This window comes from Mus musculus, chromosome 2 (genome assembly GCF_000001635.26).
Source record: "Mus musculus strain C57BL/6J chromosome 2, GRCm38.p6 C57BL/6J".
In the NCBI taxonomy this organism is placed as follows: domain Eukaryota; kingdom Metazoa; phylum Chordata; class Mammalia; order Rodentia; family Muridae; genus Mus; species Mus musculus.
Window position 1 is genome coordinate 139,713,942 of NC_000068.7, and position 20,408 is coordinate 139,734,349.

General features: G+C 41.5%; 1 protein-coding gene across 2 annotated transcripts in view; it reads left to right on the plus strand.

Moving 5' to 3' along the window:
• Ism1 (isthmin 1, angiogenesis inhibitor) overlaps positions 1-20,408 on the plus strand; it is an 85,223-nt gene that overhangs the window by 40,583 nt on the left and 24,232 nt on the right. For both annotated transcript variants that reach the window (XR_374478.4, NM_001276489.1), the window contains exon 2: positions 17,929-18,159. Coding sequence is in view for 1 of the 2 variants with exons in the window: in NM_001276489.1 (NP_001263418.1) it covers positions 17,929-18,159 (231 nt within the window). In the remaining variant the exon portion in view is untranslated. The remainder of the gene's footprint in view (positions 1-17,928; positions 18,160-20,408) is intronic.

The following is a 20,408-nucleotide window of genomic DNA, read 5'->3' on the forward strand; positions in this document are numbered from 1 at the left end:
TTATTGTACCAATGGCTATATCTTTCCAGGCTGGTCACTATTATAGCTTTCAGGGTTCACAGAGGGTCCTCAGCAGTCTGCATAGAACTTTCCAGAACTATGAAAGCTAGCCCTCAGGGAGGAAGCTCAATTTTGCAACATCCTTTGGCAAAAGTATCACTTGATACTTTTTTTTTTTTTTGTCTTCAGCAATGGGGTCTTATAACCAAGTTCTGGTGTGCAACCAAGAGCAATAGCAGTAACCTATATAGAATAGTTTTATGACCCCTTCATAAATCATATGTTTTAGTGAGATTACATAATAAAGGGGGAAAAAGGCTATATTGTGATTTACTCACAGAAAACTGTGAAGGACCAAGAGCCACCAAAGGAGACAGGAGAAGAGTATACGCCTGGAACTCTGCATCTGAGCTCTGACTCACCTACCTCCCTCTTCTGCATCAAAGGCTGGGAACCTCTGACTCAGCCCTTTCTCTTCTTTCTAACAGCTTTTAACACGTGGTCATTGGAAAGGGTATTTGTTCTTCACCAACACCAGCTTCCTTCTCATGTTGTTGCCTGACGGCTGTTAATGGCTACAAATGGCTGGCCAGGCTTAACACATTGAAAACCTTTTTGACCCTTGACAAAATGAACAAATTTAAATGGACCCTAAACTTCAACTTCTCATACATGCAGTGGAGGGGATGATAATCATGCCAATTTGGTGTGGAGCTTTGAGAGGCAGTTGATTAAGAATAATGCATAAAAAGTGTTAGGACAGAGACGGTCTAGAGATTTTCTTTTAAGGGAGAAGGTAGAAGTTTGGTTGGTAAGAGAAAGAAGGTAGCTGACCCCTAGGAGAAAGTCACTCACAGAAAGAACCAGTTTAAGAAGAACACCAGGAAGACAAGTGAGAGTGAGGAATCAGAGGAAGAAAAGACATCTATTTCTTCTCAAACTGATACCCGTTTTATGGGCGAGCCCCAAGAAAACAATGTCTCCGATGTGAAGCCACTTATTTATTTATTATTTTTACCGTGTTGAAGATCAAACCCTTTGGGCCTTGCACATGCTAGGCAAGTGTTTCCAGTGGCAACATCCCTAACAGCTGCTCTTCTGTTTTCAAATATTGTGTTTACCTGCATTCTTTCTTAGTCAAAGCACAAAAGAACAAGAATAGAAACTGAGTTTTTTTTGTAGGAATTATATTTGACCTTGCCATGTGCCATTTCTCTCTGATTCCTTTCCTTGCTTCTTCTGTGATCTCTGTAGTTATATACACGCTGTTCATAATTAACTTACAGACACAGAGAGACAGAGACAGAGAGCACAAATCATATGTGTGGCACCCAGTGAATTTTCAAAAAAGTGAACACATTCATGAATCTATGTCCTGGATCAAGTAGCAGAACATAGCTGTACTCCGTGAGTCTCCCTCCCAAGGGCGTCCTTCTCTTCACTAGCTCTCCCAGGCTGCCACAATCCTGACTTCTAAGACTGTTGGTTAGTTTTGCCTGCTTTTGAACTTTATATAAATAGAATCTTAAGTCATATGTTCTTTTGTACTTGACTTCCTTTGTTCTCTACGATGTTTGTGAAATTTGTCTGTTATTAGATGTGGTTATAATTTGTTCATTCTCATTGCTGTATAGTTATTCATTCTATATTTTAGGTATACATTTTAATTGTACCTTCAACTACTACAATTCAGCCAATGTGTTTAGTGGGTCTTAAGAAAAATGTGATAGCCCCACCTGTTAATACCCAAAGCTATCCATATTTGGGACCCAGGGTCTCCTTTGCCCCTGGAGTAGCTCTCTTGATGTTTGAATGAAGTACTATGTGACATTTTGCTTCTGCCTCTTGTGTGAGGGTTGGTCACCATCTGTTTTGTTTCCTCTTCGTTGTATGTTCTGCTTTTGTTGACTGAATCCAATTTTCCCTGTGAAGTTGTCAGATTGCACCAATCAGACAACATTGGGCTACATTGGCATTTCTCTAAAAAAAGGGGAGGCCAGGATTTTCCCAGTACCAAACAAAATGTGGGGACTGAGTTGAGGGTTTCATGTATAGTGTGCTACACTAGGATAGTCTTCTTAGTGCTGTTACTCTGGGTAGGGGAGAATGGCGAATTCAGAATAGCTATAGACTTTCTTATTCTAGACAACACCTCCAGGGGAAAAATTAGGAAGGCTTTGGGGATTGTTTTTTTAGCAATGGACTTCTCAGCCTCTTCATTTATAGAATTTGAGTTCTCACATTTAACTCAAATAGAAGATTGTGTTAATGCACGGAACCTAGGATATTTAAATAATGCTTTATCTACCCAATCTCCAGTATTCTCCAGATTCTCCCATTTTTCTCTCTAAATCCACTTGTAGCTTTCAATGCTCAAATTTATGCCTGGGCAAATGTTCTGTATGCACTGAATCAAGTAAGCATTGCAGCAGCTTCTTGCTCTGGCTTCAGGTTGGCTTTGGTCAATGGTAAACACGGCAGGCATAAGGAGAGACTACTTGATAAACCTTGTATATCCCCCACACCCACACACATAGCTCTCTACTTTCCTTATAGCAACAGTGACCTCTCCCTTTCTTTAAATCTTCAGAGCAGTGGTATAAGATCTTCATTGACCAAGAGATAACTGGTGGTTTCTGGCCTCTTTGCCCAGAAATGTATAAACTGTTCTTTTATTGAGTTTTCTTCAGTTCCCAAGCTTAAGAGTAGCACGAGTGTTCTGCTCATACTCAGACCGATGTATTCTAATATGATAATGTTGATACTTGTGTGATAGTTAATCTTTAATTCTAGCTTGACTGGATTAAAAAAAAATTAAAAATACATACCTCCAAGTGTTCCTGTGAAAATCAGAGACTGCTAGACCCTGAGATCTCTGATCCAATGAGTAGGTGAGTTAATCCCTTGGGGGAATTCATGGTATGATAGCAGTATTGAGTGGTCAGAAATGGAGGAGATGGAGTCTAGTTGAATGAAGTAGGTAACTGAGGGCAGGTGGAGTCCTCAGGGATCTATCTTCTCCTGATAACTTCCTGCACCCCACTTCTCTGGGCTGCTTTAACATTCCTTTGCCACCATGACAGACTGAGACCTTTGAAACAGTAAGCCAAAATAAATCACTCCTCTCCTTACATAGATTCTCTTAACTATTTGATGGCAGTGATGAGCAAAGTGAAAAATACAACTGGGAAGAACAGTAGGTGGATATATAACTTCCCTGCTGCATCCCACTCTCCACAGCCAGCAAAGGATATGCAGTTCTCTTTCTTAAACCTCAACTAACAGGAGTTCAGATGGGATATTTCTCTTGTGAGACTAAACCCAAGAAATGCTTTGTGTCTCCAGATCGGAATAGGAATATGTATGGTGACAGAGAGGTTGAAAGTAAATTTTGCACCTGGTGGCAGGCCTTCTGTCTTTTGAGAAGACATGACAAGGGAAGTCTTTTTCACACACTATCGTTCTCCATTCTTGTTTCAGCTTGTTCAATGTGTTTCAGACACATTGGATATGATTAAAGGACATAGTGAATACTATGAGAGAGTCATTAGGTGGATATAACAGTCCACACTGTGGTATGTGTTCTATAGTTCCTCCTGTGGTTCCATGTCCTCCATTTCCTCCCTCTCTAGGTGTCCAAATGCTGCTTCATACCAGGCTAGAAGGATGAATATGTGGGGTCTTCTCTGAGGACTTTAGTAAAACAGCTCAATTAGACAATCTTAGTTTGTGAACATACCTTTATTTGGGGTGGGTGTGTATGCAGAGGGTAAGCAAGGGATATTATTTATGTATGTATATATACATATATATGTCTCATATATATACACACACACACACACACACACACACACACATGAACTTTGGAGAACGGGAAGGGGCTCTTCATGAGGTGAAGTTTCATTGACTAGAATTTAAAGTACTGGGAAGGCCTCTTTTGTATGGAGAGGCATTCCAAGAATCCCAGGTATTTGCAGGAAAGGTTCCTATCAGGAAAGAGGAAGTTGAACTTGTAGGTTTGCCAAGGGCTTTATGACCTTCCTCTGGGAGGTCAGGCTCCCCAAACAAGGTCAGAGAAGGGGAAGCCCTGCTGATAGAGGGAGTTCTCCATTTTTCCACCAAGATTAGAGGAGCTATCTAGACATGGTAGACTGTGACCCTAATTAGCAGGGCTTCCCCACAGCACACTTTTAATCCTAGCATGCTGGATCTCTTTGAGTTCTAGGCTGACCTCCTCTACACAGCAAGTTTCAGGCCAGCCAGGAATAGGATACATAGTGAAAGTTAAACCCTGTCTCAGAGAGAGAGAGAGAGAGAGAGAGAGAGAGAGAGAGAGAGAGAGAGAGTCACTATATGGTAAGTTGTGAAGAGTCTGAGTCTTGATAACTTACCTTCTTTAAACAAAAACTATTCTACCTTTCAGGATTTCTATCTTTCCACCTTGCACTTTCTAGTGAATAAACATTTTTAAATTTCCCCTTCAGAACTTCTTAAAACAAACAAACAAACAAAAATCTATCTATAGAAAATTTGCATGTAATTAAAGACACGATTCTGCTACTAATATAGAATAAACATCTCAAATTAATGTTAGTTCATGGCATTTAAAGAACAGATTATAAAACAAGTTGGGAAAATAATTAAGTACATTTTTAGATATGAACAAAACTGATTAATATACTAGACAACCATAAAGTCATAAGCCTTGAGTATTTTTTGCTGAACCAAAACCATTTAAATTTCTATAGGATGAAGATCTCTAAGTACGCATGTAACATTTAACCTATCACTGTATTCAATAACACCTCAAAGATATAGTCTCCCAGATAATTAATTAATTAATATTATGCCTAAGAAAGAACTGATAAATTTTCTCTCCTCTTATGCTTCATTTCCAAGTTTGGATAACTTTCCTTAGCAATCCATGTGTGATCTGAACTGTCACAGTGCCTTGTACATTATAGAAGATGGAAGAAGTATTTGATGGGAGAATTCATGAATTTAACAAACACCCTAGATTACCTAAGCTTTTTCACCTGCAAGGATCAGACTGCGTTTCCCTAGAGAACATAAACTTAGCCAGGACTGTCTGGATAGGCAGGTGGGATAGGGAGCAGGTCCTGGTGACTTACAGCTTTCTCCTCACCTCAGACCACATTTGATCTATGACAGCTCTGTAATTAGCTCATGTTACCTGGCATGGCTATCTAATAGATGAGCCTGAGTTGTTTCTGGCAACCATACCGGGTGCATCTCGAAGTGCAAGGAACAACTGTTGAGGCTCAGCTCTGACTCTTTGAAAGGCTGACTGTGGAGCTGTTAACAAAGAAGTGCATATGAGTGAAGTAGATGGTGAACCTTCCAATAGCTTTCACCCACCTTGAGTTAATATAAGAAAGAAGACAGTGAGGGTCACTGAAGGCAGCATCTGCACTTGGTGCACTTACAGCCATTGGGTTTTTATTTTATCATGCTACCCATCAATTTGATGCTTTGGGCATTTTTGATAGGCTTTTAAAATAAAACACATTGCCCTAGGTTTCTACCTCATTCCAGAGATGCCCACAGCCCCACCCAATTGTCCCTCATAATACTCTCTTCCTCTGTCCTCCCCGACCCTCTCCCCAACTCAGTCCCCTCCTTCTATCCACCCCACTCCATGTCTAATCTATTTCCCCTTCTCAGTGAGATTCAAGAATCCTCCCTTGGGCCCTCCTTGTTATTTGGTTTCTTTGAGTCTATGGATTGTAGCATGGTTATTCTGTACTTTATGACTAATATCCACTTACAAGTGAGTATATACCATGTTTTTCTTTTGGGTTCTGGGTTCCCTCACTCAGGATGATCTTTTCTAGTTCCATTCATTTGCCTGAAAATGGTTGAATAATACTCCATTTTGTAAATGTAAAGCCCTCTGCACATATGAACAGTAGTGCAGCTGGGTCTTCATGTAGGAATCCAGAAGCCAGAGCGAGCCCTGTCTTTGACTTCATTGCCTGCCTTTGGATCTCTTTTCCCTAACTGGGCTGCCATGTCTAGGCAATAAAAATATGTGCCTAATCTTACTGCAACTTGATATGCCAAGGCTGGTTGATATCAATGGGAGGCCTCCCCTTTTCTAAGGAGAATGGAAGAAAGGGAGAAGAGATGGTTTTCTAAGGAGAATGGAAGAAAAGAAGAAAAGATGGGTTGAAGGGAGTGGGAGGGACTGGGAGGAGAAGAGGGAGGGGAAGCTGCAATTGGAGTGTAAATAAATAATAAGAATAAAATAAAACACATTGAAGCAGTTAAGAGCATGTACTACTGTTGTAAAGAACCTGAGTTGAATTCCCATCATCTATATCAAGTGGTCCATAAGCACCTACAACTCCATCCCCAGGAGGATCCAATGCCTGTAGCATTCACAGGCATCTGTACTTGTGTGCACTGTACATACCTGCACTCTCACCTATATTCACACAGGCACGCACACACACACCCCTCAACTCACTCATTCACAAACACATAATTTAAAAATAATAAACATTTTTAAATGTTTAAAACCACGTTGCTCTGATATGATTTCTCCAGACAACTATACCATAAGGATTCCAACCAAAGGACATCAAAACTGATGGACTGAGAGCTCTTCTGAAATTCTTATCCTACTTCATAAGACCATCCTACAAAACAAACAAAACAAAACTGTATCAGTTAGCTGTTGCTGTGTAACAAGCGACTATGAGTTTGGTAACTTAAAAACCACAAGAGCATATTCTTCATGATTCTCTTAATCTCCACTGGGCTGTCTCAACTCGCCTTGAGGGGACCTGGATCTCCAGGTGAGGATTGCCATTCGGCAAACTGATTAACGTGGAATATAATGGCCCTTTCCCTACATGTCTTCAGTTTCAGCAGCTTAGTTCTAGCTTCTTGGCATACTCCAAAGAGCAACTAAAACAGACAATACTAAAGCACAAGTTCTTTGAGGTCTCTGCATCCTGTTGTGCCTAAGCAGCATGGCAAAGCTCACAATCAGCAGTGTGGTCAAGCTCAAAGGTTACACACAGAGTGTGCCTGCTCAAGGCAGGGTTATTTAGAAAGGAAGAATTTGTAGATATCTTTAAAACCATTCTACCATAGATGCAAACCACTATAGTTTACCCAAACTTACAGTGAAGCAAGGTCGGGCAGGGATACAGGCCCCACTCTGAATCCAGCACATCTTCAATACCATGAACTCCTTTCTAAAATTCCAAGGTTAGGGTACCATTCATCTTAAGTACCATTTATAAGAACTTAGAATAGAGAGATTTCCAGAAGTAAAAAGTATTGACCTTAAATGTTGAGAAGACTCTACCATTTTACTTGGTACAGTAATTGGAGAGGACCAGACCAGCCTCAGGCTTAAGCTTCTGAGCAAACATTCTATGTGATGGGGCTTACCTTATGGGATTTCCCTTCCAAACGCAGAATCCCAGCTTTGGCCTACATCTGTCTACCCTTCATTCTATATGGGAGATACTGATTTGCTGCCTGAGCCTTCTTGATCTACTGAACCCCTTCTCCTGATCAAAGCAAGATTTAGATAGTTGGTACCTGCTGTCCTGGTTTACTTTACTCTTTCAGTGATAAACACTGAGTCCAAAGGCAATGTGGTAAGGAAAGGGTTTCTTACATCTTACACTTCATAGTCCCTCATTTAGGGAAGCCTGGACAGGAATTCAGTGCGGGAGTCAAGAGGCAGGAATGGAATCAAAGACCTTGGAGAAGTGTTGCTTAATGTCTTACTTCCCGTGGCTTGCCCAGGAACCTTTCTTACACATCCCAGACCCACCTGCCCAGGGATAGTACCATATGTTTAACCATTCTACATAAATTAACAGTCAAGAAAGTGCCTAGACTGAGATTCCCACAAGTCAACCTTAGAGGCAATTCCTCAATTGCGATTCTTCTTCCCAGGTGATTATGGTTTGTGTCAAGCACTATGGAGAACACGGCACACTAGTGAATGCCTCTTTGGGCTGGGTCCTGGAAAACAAGTCTATATCAGTGGTTCTGAACCTGTGAGTCAAGACCCCTTAGGGATTGACTAAGCCCATTAAAAAAATTACTGATATTTACCTCATGTAACAAACAGTAGCAAAATTACAGTTATGAAGTAGCAATACAAATATTTTATGGTTGGGGGTCACTACAACAGGAGACACTGTATTAAATGACCACAGCATTAGGAAGCTTGAGAACCACTGGTCTAGATAGATTATCACTGTTTTCGTTCTTCCTTTTTAAATATTTGTTGAGAATTTCATATATAAATACTGTATTCCCATGTGTCCCTCTCCTCTCCAAACTCCTACAGTGTCCTCTCAATTTCATGATCTCTTCTTCTTTGTCATTGTTGGCATGCAGAGAGAGAGGGAGGAGGGAGAGAGAAAAAAGGGAGAGGGGAAGAGAGGGAAGAAAGGAGGGAGGGAGGGAGAGAGATAGAGAACCTATTGAGTCCATTTAATGCTATTCATGTGCGTATGTGTTTGAGATTGACAGCTGGATAACCGGTCAGCAAGCCCATCCCTAAAGAAGACTGATTCTCCTTCTGTCAGCAGCCATTGATTGCCTATAGCTCCTTGCCTAGGGGTGCAGCTTGTGGGATTTCTCCTCTCTGTGTGGGCATGCCAAGTGGTGGTGTCGTGATGCATGTCTTGTTTGGGCAACCATATTGTTGAGAGGTTATGAGTGCAGATTCCCCGTCACATCCAGACACGATCTAGCAGCAAGCATTCTGGTCCTCTGGCTCTTACAATCTTTCCACCCCTTAAGTGGTTATGGCCAAAATGCACAAAGTCACTCTGTCTTCTTCCCTAGCAATAGAGAAAGCACCATTTGAAACATCAATCATCCATACTCTGTAACATTTACTCAGATTGCAACTTTCAGGAGATGCCCAGCTCCAGAGTGACCAAAGGACAGTGACTGACGCCCCCTGGTGGCCAGCCCAGGCCTATCCATTATACACCTTGGCAAATGAGATCTGGCCTCAAATTTGAGTAACCAAGGACTCAGCCTCATGAGAGCTAGCTTTATTATCTGTCCTTTCTATGTTTGTCTACATAAGCCTAAGGAGAACTCTAGAAAATACAAAATGTTTTACCTTATATTTTCATTGATGTTTTATATCATGAGTAAAGATTCTTTATGTTAAAAACTGGCTTTCCAGCCTTGTCATTATGTCCTATATGTTATCTTAGAGTTGAAAGGGTGATTTCAGTTCATTTTTTAACTAACAGAACATAAAAGAAGTGGGTCCTGGAAAAATTACCCCTCTGTTTTCGGTGCCAGCAGTGGGGAAAACACAACTTGAAATGCCACTAATAATCTACACAGTTTTAAGATCAAAGCAACACAGAAGTATTAGAGATAAGTCAGCAACATGCTGACTACCAGCTGGCCCCGAAGCATTAGGAAAGATGCACAGAGATGGACAGCCCCTCCCCCAGGAGCCAGCTCCTGCCCTGTTGCAGAAAATTGACTATCCTTCCTCTCTTCTAAAGCATCGCCTGAGATCATAAGTGAGGTCACTCCCATGCCCTAAAGTAAACATCCTCCTGATACATTTCTGCCACCACAACCAGAGATTCCCCAGCTATTAGTCAGACTTTGAACAGAGAGTTCTGCTGGTTCCCAGCCAGGACCGTGACACTCCTGCCTTCTTGAAACATGATGTGACTGTGTCACCAACTCCCAGGGTTGTCTTCTGGAGCCCCTAACAAAGACTGAAGCATGTGTCTGGCCATCTCTTCTCTGCCAGGACAGTCCCTAAAGAGTAGTTGCTTTTTTCCCACTTGGTTTAAAATAGGGGCATCTATAAAATAATTATTCACTTTGTTCCTGCTGTTTGCATCGCATGCAGGTACAAGAACAGGTTCTAAGTAAACCTTAGGACCCAAGCATCCACATTGGATGGTGTCTCCCCAGTGGGTCTTAATTGCCTCTTCTCAGTACCCACTGCTACCACTCCTAGGGTACCCCTCTCCATTCTGTCTTCCTGAGCATCAAGAACAAGTGTGCCCCTGGAGTAAGAGATGCTGAGATTTGCAGCTTATTTTATTTATTCTCTAGCTTTTCTCTCCCCAGGAGTATTTGGTCTTCAATCATGTGTGAAAATAATCAATGTGTCCTTTATCCTTTTATCTCTCCCCAAATGGAGAACTTTGGCTCTTCCCTTTGAAACCCCACCAGTGGCATTCTCGAATTTATTTTTAGATCTGTAGAAGTTTTCCAGACAAAATCGATGCCCAGCACAGATAAAAAAAAAAAAAAAAAAAAAAAAAAAAAAAAAAGTATGATTATTCCGGGTACAAGGAACAGAGTGTTTTAATATGGAAGAAGTGTAGCCATATGTCTGGGTGCAGTATGGCTTCCTTTAATCTGGAAAAGGGAAACAAGCATTGTTGATAATAATATGCAGATGTCCAGCTGCAAATGAGGACATATTGCTAATTAGCTATATTGTTAGTGTGTTTTCAGGAGAGAGACTACAGTGACGTTAATTACAATCTCTGTTGTTTGTTGTTCAAAGCCTGTGAGACCAAATGCGTTGCTAATAATATCTTCTTTAATATCTTCAATAGAAGATGCTCAGATTCTTTCTTTAGGATCCCACATTAAAGCCACATTAGGAGTAATGAGGCCTAGAGCCTGAGCCTAATTAAAACAAAATCTAACAAGACATAGCAATCATTATCATTAGCTAGTACTTACTTGTGCCCCCTTAGCAGTTGGAATTGGGGGTTGGGACTCAGACATTGTCAATACAGCCTTTTTTTGCCCCCAGAAATTTACCATGTAGTCTGACTCCTGAGAAGTATTAATCTGGGAATAGTATTCACAGCCTTAAAAATAAAATAAAATAAAGCACTAAACCTTTCTAGCTGACCGGTTTGTTACTAGTGTGATCCTCTCCTGGAGGCTTGGGAAGGGGCCAGAGCAGCCGTGGTTTTCACACAACAGCCATTGGCTGATATTTGCAGAATAGAGAGGGTGCTATTTACAGACAGGGACAACAGCGCTTAGGTCATTTTTCCTAGAATTGGATCTACAGCCCATTTCCTCACCCTCATCCTCCCTATTCTGATCATCTTCCCTACTGGATGATCACCATCTCAATTTGTCCTGAGGTTTAGCCGACCAAAGAACCTTATTTTTAATCCCTTGTATTTATTGCCATTGATGTGGCTGTGGAAATCCACCTTGACCACAAGGGACCCACAGTGAGCAGCTTGAGCCACATAGTGGTAAAATGTCATGACTGAACATCCTTGGTCTGGAACCAGAGATATACCCAGCATAAGGGACACAATAAAAACTACCTCAGAAAACAGTCTCATTCATCCCCATATAGATCTCCCAGGGGTATGCAGGACCAGGTTCTGAGAGTGAAGGGAGATAGAAGAGATCGGAGTGCTGAGGTGATCCAACAAGCCTCCAACTGACCTGCAGAATGCCACCAGAGAAGCAGTACCTAGTAGAAAATCACAGGACAAGCTGGTATTTACATCTGTCAGCTGTGCTACAGTAGGGCTGCAGGGGGCAGGCTCGAGTCTTCCTCGTTCACCTTCCCACTTCCTGTTCCTTTCACCTGTTGGACTTGTACTTCCTTTGGATCTCAGCTCATAAGTTACCCCCTCAGAATTGGGTTACAACTACTTCAAAGAACCTTATTCTTTCTCCCTTGTAGTCATTGTCTGTACCAAATGACCAGCTGGGACCCTGAGGTCATTTTCTGGGATTTTTTTTTCTTATATGTACCATTATATGCCCATACTCTTTCAGATCCAGCGTGTCTGTTGTGTAATTTTGCTTTTTTATGTCCAAATTGTATAATCTTACAGCCCCTCAAGTCAGTTCCTTTTTTTTTCAAGATAACTCCATTAGGCACTGAAAATGTCCTTGCCTTCTGTCACAGCAAAGTATTCTGAACTCTTATATATGCCCAAGCTCTCAGCTCAGCCATTTGTCCAAGGAGCAGTTCATTTGAATGAGAGAGGAAAAGCCCTAGATGTTATTGAAAGCACTCCAGTACAATGTAAAGGAAATACTGCATAGTGCAGTCAGCAAGATTTGAGGAATGCAACACATAAATGCAGAAGCAATGAAGATTCAGTAAAGATGTATAGAGGAGTGCAAGTTTAGAATGGGATGCTGTGAGAGGTTGCAGAGTATCTTACTGGCTGGCATGGAGGTCACTGTCATCTTATGCTCTGCCAATTATTCTGTCATTTAAGGATTGAGTTCAGTCACAAAGATCAGAAACTGGACACAGTTAATTAACTAAAATAGGTGTTCACTTTTTTATTGAAAATAATTTTTTCAAATAACATATTCTGATCATGGTTTTTCTTCCTCCATTTGAGCATCTTATTTTATTAATATAGAGCATTTGTGTATACTTAGAGTGTAGTATGATGATTCAAAATAAATATGCAGTGTGTGATGATAATTAGCCTCAAATACCTATTACTTATATATCATATCTATGTTTTAGGACTGTTTGGGCTTCTCTGGTTATTTTGAAACATATGATAAATTGTTGTTCCCCTCCTGTGCTATAAAACAACAGACCTAGTTGGCCCTGTCAACTGTACTTATGTACCCATTATCTAACGTCTCCTGTACTCACTCCCTAGCTTTCCCAGTCCCTGGCAACCAGTATATTCACTACTCCATCGAAATTAAGAGTTTTAACTTCCACCAATGAGCAACAACAGGCAGTATTTGTCTTTCTTTACTTAGCTCAGTTCAGTTAACACAGTTCCACATTCCATCAACATTTCTATAAATGGCAGGTCCTGGCATAAAGCTGACACATAAACCATAAAAGCAGAGCATTTAACTTTTAAATAATAGTCACAGCTCTAAAAACTACAATTGAATTTACAGAAGGGAACACTGCTCTTGTAGCATTGTTCCTATGTGAACCTGACACATGCTAGCACCACCAAAGAGAAGAGAGCCTCGACTGAGAAAATGCCTTCATAAAATCCAGCTTTAGGATAGTTTCTTCATTATTTAATAAGTTATTAATTATTGGATTAATTGATTCATGGGTAAACAGCCAATCCATAATGGTTGAGATCACCCCTGGCCTGGGATCTATAAGAAAGGAGGCTGAGCAAGCCATGATGATCAAGCCAGTAAGTAGCACTCCTCCATGGCCTCTGCATCTGCTCCTGCTTCTGGATTCCTGTCCTGCTTGAGTTCCTGTCCTGATGTTCTTTGATGATGTACTTTGATATGGAAGTATAAGCCTAATATATCCTTTCCTCCCCACGCAGCTTTGGTCATGGTGTTTCATCACAGCAATAGTAACCCTACTAGGACAATTATCAATGATAATGATAATGGGAAAACATTTAGGGAATCAATAATCAAGGACTGATGTGATGAGACTGGTGTTGCTCTCAGTTCTCAATATGGGTGAACGTGGGAGAGAGAAGGGTGAAGAGCATACCGGATCTACTTCCCTGCTAGCAGTTCAAGCCCTCACCTCTCCTTAACCCTAACTGGACAGCCTGTGTCACGCAATCTCCCCTCAGCTCTAATAGAGTTTGGAAAATACAGTTTTAGGAACTGTCTTCTCACCTGAAACAAGCACCAAATAAAAAGCAGACAGGAAGGGTCATTGGGGAAGTGATCATAATGTCTACTATTGCATTGCTATCCAAAGCAAAACATTAACATACAACAGCATGATGTTTTTTGTGCCATCCTATGTTAACTCCAACTGCTTGTAGAGTAACAAAGGGATTCCTGTGCACGAGGGTAGAGTGTATGAAGCCATAGCCAGCTAATTTGACCTATCTAACATTAACTTCTTCAACTTTCAGTCTTCATTGTCAGTGGGAGTAACAGCTCTGCCATTAGAACCACTGAGGGAACATGGCCACTGGGGCTGTGCTACACCATTGCTAATGGCGGATCACAGATTAAAGTCAGGCTATGGAGAAAGGAGCATGTTCCCATACCAAGCAAGCAAGCTCCTTATGTCACTTTATTTGTTATTGATGGAGTAAAATTCCATTTCATTTTAGAGTGACCATTGTTAAATACCCTGCCCCTATCCAAGGGTTTCCAGTTTTTTAATAGCTGTGAACACAGCACAATAAGGTCTCAAGGTAACTACATTTGGAAGAGATGCAAACATAACTCAGATATCCAGAAATTTCGAATAGCATTTTGTTATTAATTCTCATCTGACAAATACTTTACAAATGTTGAGCCAGTGTCTGGGGATCAGAGTGGGTTGAGGAACGATGGAGCAATGCCACAATTTTGTGCAAGACCTAATCCAAAACATACTTGAATCCCAGTCATTAAACTATTCCCAGCAGAAGTACTTGTGGCCTGGATTGCTCAGCCAATGGTTCTAACTTTGCACTTCTTTATTGTGTAGCTACAGTCCAACTCTTGACCATCCTGCTGGAAGAGTATAGGACTGTGATTATCTGCTGTGCTTTGAATAGAGGGGCATTGAGCCATAGAAAGTTGAAGGAGTTTGTTTGAGTTGAAGCTAAGCCAAGAGTCACTCTACGGTAGTGAATTTTCTATCAGAAGAATCCAAAGGTCATAGGAGGGAAAATCAGTTAAATTCAGTCCTTTTCTTTTCTGACATCTAAGAAAAATGTTAACTAGCCACATAAGTACATTTCAAACCCCTTCAAAAACACAAAATGTAGTAGTAAAAAGAATGCTTCATTCCTTATATGTGGATGCATACATTGCAATACTGGGAATTGAACCTAGGGCCCTGAACATGCTAGGAAAATGCTCTACCACTGAACGACATCTTTAGCACAAAGAACTTCCTTTTTGATCTAGTTAAGAGCATGCCTCTTTATACAATAAAAGCTGGGCCATGAATTACAAAAATCTCTAAAGCATTTGGAAGGCAAATACTAAGCCCCTGATATGACTTATGTGCCTGAGTCCTCAACAAGAAATTCTCCAGAAGAATCCAACTCTGCTCTCTAACGCTAACAGGAAAAATCCAACTGTATTCTCAAAAACACCATGGGGAAAGTGTAGGAGTGAGATGTCCAGTGATAAAGGCACAGAAACAACTACATCCAAGTACCTTTTGTGGCAGTTGAAACAGAGAGCTCTTAGGATGAAGAAATCTGTTCTCATCACTTCTCTCTTTCCTATCTATCTCCTCTCCTCTCTTTCTCTCCCCCTCCTCTCTCTCTTTCTTTCTTGTCCTCCCCCGCCCCAAACTCAATCAAACAATAGTACATTTAGAATTCATCGCATTGAGCAATGCCTCAGAACCCTAGGCTAACTCCCTCTACAGTCATGCCAGGAAACAGAAATGATGGCAGAGAGGAAGCTGGAAAGGTGAACAAAGACACTGCCTCTGCCACATCTCCTGAGCGAAAGAGAAGGCAAGTGAAAACACGAAGCCTCTCACTTCCCACTTAGAGAAACACTCCCTGAGTTCATCTTTGCGCCTTCAAACATCGAAAAAGGTGGTCTGTGTGCATTTCAGTCCCGGGCTGCTCTTGACCTCGGGTACTCAGAGTCAAGAGTGTTTTGATTGTAGACAGAATAGTTTGGCTGGGTCAACAACCCTGTGGTGGGGGGCAGGGAGTGTGTGTGGAGACAATGTGCTGGAACATAACTCCCAAACCTCAAAACATGCCCAACAATAACAACAGCATTAACCACTGACCCAAAGTCTGGGGGGAAATTCTATCTCCATGGCTCCTTCCACCAGTAAACATAAAAATACTATCCCTGAAGAGACAGAGGATGCCTTCACTAAGTGGTCCAGAGAGAGCGAAGCAACAGGGACAGCTACATGAGAAAAGTTCCTCAATGACAAGTTAATTGAGATGTTTTTATTGGGTAAGAGAAGCCTTTGACTGGCAGTTTTAAGAATAAGGGCATTAAATCTCAGTGTTCCCTTTTTGTCATTCTTCTCTCTGACTCTCCATCCTTCTCCCCTTTGTGGCTTTTCAGTTCTTGTCATTCTACAGCCAACCTTTATGTCCCTTGAAGTAGGCATTAGTTCCCTCTCTGTAAGGACTGTCTTACTTGCTCTTCGCCATCCCTCTGGATCTCATCAAGGCTTCTCATTTTCTTGCTCAGATCTTGTCTCTGGTGTTGCTTCCTCAGAGACATTTTCTCTGTCTACCTAGATAGCCTTCCCTCCATCATCTTGTCTCCTTTGTTCTTTTCTTTTAGCAATGAGTGCTCTCTTGTCTTGCTCATCTATGTAAGTTTTGTTTGTTACACATAGATGTGCATTACAAAAGAGTACATATCTCATGACTATCTCTTTTATTAATTTATCTCTTGCCTAACATGTGGGTGAAATTTATGTATTAGGGAGATGGATAGAAAGGTATAAACGAAATGGATATAGGAATGGATAAATGGGTAGATGAATAAGCATGAATAAATGGATGGACAGAAATGAATAGGTAGATGTTGGAGTAGATGTTTAATCTCAAATCAGGGGTTTCTACCCCACTTCTTATCATTCTGTTCCCAGATAAAAGACATACAACTTTTATATTTACAACCAGCCTTTATAGCACCAGAGCTAGGCAGATATTCTACTCTCTAAGCTACTGGAATTTACTTCCCCATCAATAGTCCCAAGTTATAACTTGATATGTTCTGCATGGGCTGCTCTTAACTCTAATTGTCCAGCCCTCATGACCATGTTTTCATAACTCACCTACCCCATGGCAACTTCTCTCTCCACCTCTTCTCCTTCTTCCTCCTAATAGTCCCCTACCTTTAATCCCAAGCCCAGGAACCCCCAAACCCCACCTATCTTCTACCCAGCTATAAGCTCTAGGCGCCTTTATTCACCATTCAGGGATAATTTGGGGGCAAAGGTTACATAGCAACACTTGGGTCGATGTGCAGTTTCTCTTGTTTCTGGGAGTAACCAGGCCTTGGGACCAGTGTCTAGCATTACAATACAAAGCAAAAGACCAAACCTCAACAGGTAGATGAATAGATGAGTCAATGGAGAGTCAATAGGTGAATGAAAATATGTAATCAACAGTTTGATATAAACATTTATCTGATTTAATCAAATCTTTTCCTCCATGACACACACCAAAGAAACTAAACTGGATGTTAAGAGCATAATGAAAGCTGTGGTGGTTAACCAGTTGAGGATGTGAAAAACAAACTATTAGTCTCAGCTTTAAATAAGTACCATTTCTCCTTTAAACTAGTTGTCTTATTTTGATGTGCTTTGGTACTTAATAAATAGTTCATAACTCCCAAGAAAATTCCTAAATAGTAAACTGGAAGACAGTTACTATTGCTCTAATTGGCCAGCCCTCATGACCATTAAAAGACTTGGCCTTTTAAAGATGGAGAAACTAAACCATGTGCTAGTGAAATGAGCTGGGTATACTATGCTGGCTGTGGTGGTTTGAATAAGAATGGCCCCCATAGGCTTATATATTTGAGAGCTTAGTCATCAGTTGGTAGACTCTTTTGGGAAGATTAGGAGGTGTGGTCTTGTTGTAGTAGGTGTGGCCTTGGAGGAGATATGTCACTTGGCTTTGAGGTTTTAAAAGCCTATGCTATGCCCAGTGTCTCTCTCTGCCTGGAGCCTGTAATCAGAATGTAAAAATCTCTGCTTCTGCTGCAGCACCATGCTTGTTTGTCTGCTTCCCATGATAATAGCCCTCTGAACCACCATGGACTAACACTCGGGCATTTTAGGCAAGCCCCCAATTAAATGCTTCTGTTTTAAGAGTTTTTTGGTCATGGTGTCATACCAATAGAACAGTGACCAGGACACTGGCTTAATTCTAGCCCCTGGAATGAATTGTTCTTATCCATTAATTTAATGGACTGTTAAGAGTGGCACTTTTATCCACTTAAGTATTTGTTCATTACTTGTCTGTTTGTTTGTTTTAGAATAACCTCAACCTGGAGAGTGACTCCACGTCAGAAACCAGCTTTCCTCTGTCCAAAGAAGCCCCGGAGGAGCACCAGGTTGTCCACCAACCCTTCCCCAGACAGCGATTCCCTCCAGAGACTGGACATCCTTCACTGCAGAGAGACGGCCCCAGATCCTTTCTCCTTGACCTACCAAACTTTCCAGATCTTTCCAAAGCTGATATCAATGGGCAGAATCCAAACATTCAGGTAATTCTGAGCAGCTAAAAGGAAAAGAGTTCATTGTTCCCCATGCTGATTCTAAGGAGCCCAGCAGCATTCCTCCCGCGTCTTTCTCAACCATACTGTGATCCTGCTGAGGGTTGTATTATTACCACAAAAAACAGTATTGCAATACCCACCATTATTTTTGAGACACTGAGATATAAAAACAAAACAAAAGTAACGCACCCTGAAATTGCAGCGATTTGGCAACTATTAAAAAGACTATGTGGTTTGTGACTAGACCAGGTAACCCACAGTCTTATCTTCAAAGGAAGATTCCCCTCGGCCCTTTCAACAGCAGAAACTCCTTCAGGAGGGGACAACTCCCTGAAGAATACATGACTAACAAAAAATTAAATAGGAAGGAAAGTGAAAATGGAACTTCCTAGAAGAGAGTTCTATTATATTTTATTAAAAGGGATTTTAGTGAAGCCAGGGAAATGGGACATCAGAAACAGTCATCAGATTCAAAAATAGCAGCATTCATTCACATTTCAAGGGAAATGATGCTTTGGTCTGTCCCTCCAGACATCCTCATGAAGGAGAAGCCATGCCACTCTCCCTGCAGCAGTTGTTCAGGGGATCACTATGTAGTTCACCAAGGCCATGTGACTAGTAAACTGTAGCTGTGCTTGTCAGCTCCAAGATCTCTAGCTCCCAGGAATATCCACCCACCAAACTCCCAATTTCGGATAGTGCTTGTATCTTCTCTTTCTTCAGAAAGCTAGTTTGGGAAGCTCAGAGTGGCCCTGAACCACCTAACCCTCACCTCACTCCTGTCTTTATGTGCCTGCTTCCAAAATGTCTATGCTTTGTTCTGATTTCTCTCATTTGTGTAAAGACAGCTTTTTTTTTTTAACATCACATCAAATGCCCATTAGCTTATGTAGCATCAAAAAGATACTCAGGATTCACTCAGAGTATTTTTAATTAAGTGGTTCTCTCTAAACCCCAGTGTTTGTGTGTGGTGGGTATGGCATGGTGTAGGGGACTGCGTGTTTGTGTGCATGTGTGTGTGTCCTTCCTCTCCCTGGCAATCCGAATCATATCATTTTAGAGCAGCTTCCCTCCATCAGAGTTCTTTTGCATTTGAACAAGGAACTGATAACACATCATAATCAATGAGCATCAAGCAAAGGCTGCTATGCGTAAAGCACTACATTAGGTCATGAGAATTTAGGAAGCATAAAGCCACATCCCTCCAGTCCTTCCTGTTGAAGGAAGGACTCCACACCCCACCCCACGGCTCACCCCACCCCCACACTGTTCCCTCTTGCAGCTTCATCTATGAAAAATTTTCATTGTTTACAGATGTCACGATTCCAGGGCTCAGATACCCTCACCTCCAAGGACCTAAGACCATGGACATTGACACCCATGGCTAACATTTTTCCCAGAAGCAAGAAATTGGGGAGGGTCTTCAGCCTGAGCTATTGGAGAAATCAATTTAAGAACTGTTCATGTAAAGTTACAAGAGAACGTTGGATTTAGGAAAAAGGTACACTGCGAGTTTTTGAGCTGTTCCTTTACTAAAATTTTATTAGGTAGCATTGTATGCCCAGTAATAAATTGCATGTGGAGCCAAACTTCTTGGGTTCTGTTTCTTTCTCCATCAGTCAGGGAATGCCCTATCCCTATCCAGGCACCACTGGCACCTTTGAAAGTACCAATGATAAGGGAGAACAGTAGTGACACAAAGGCTGCTAGGATCACAGATTAACCCTGGGGAAAACTGAGCCCACCCTCACTCACATGCCAGATCTGTCCAGGCATTCAGCTGAAAACAAACAAACAACAACAACAACAAAAATAAGTTTTCCTCCTAATAAGCTGTGCTGTTTCTGAATAGGAAGTAAGGGACCCTTTGAGACAGTTCAGCCTGGGCAAGGAGCTAACCAGTGTAAGAAGATCTAGACAGAGGTTGAGGTAAAGGAAGGCTCTGCCCACCAAGCCAAGGCTCCTCACAACACAGGGTTCTCTCTGGGACAGTCCCTTGCAGAATCCTCTTCAGCCAACACAGAAGAGTGGCTATGGATGGGAATCATCTGTTTTGTGCCACTGAGACTGGGCACCTGTGCACTCCAGGTGAACGTCCCCGTCAAAGCTTCTTTGCAGTTGGTACTCTCCTGGCCCAGCACTGGAGCAAGTTCATCTCCAAGTGATGCTTCTGAAAGGGAAGCTTTGGAGGATGTGGTGGGAGGAGAACAGAGCTATTTCTAGGAAGCCTTTGAGCT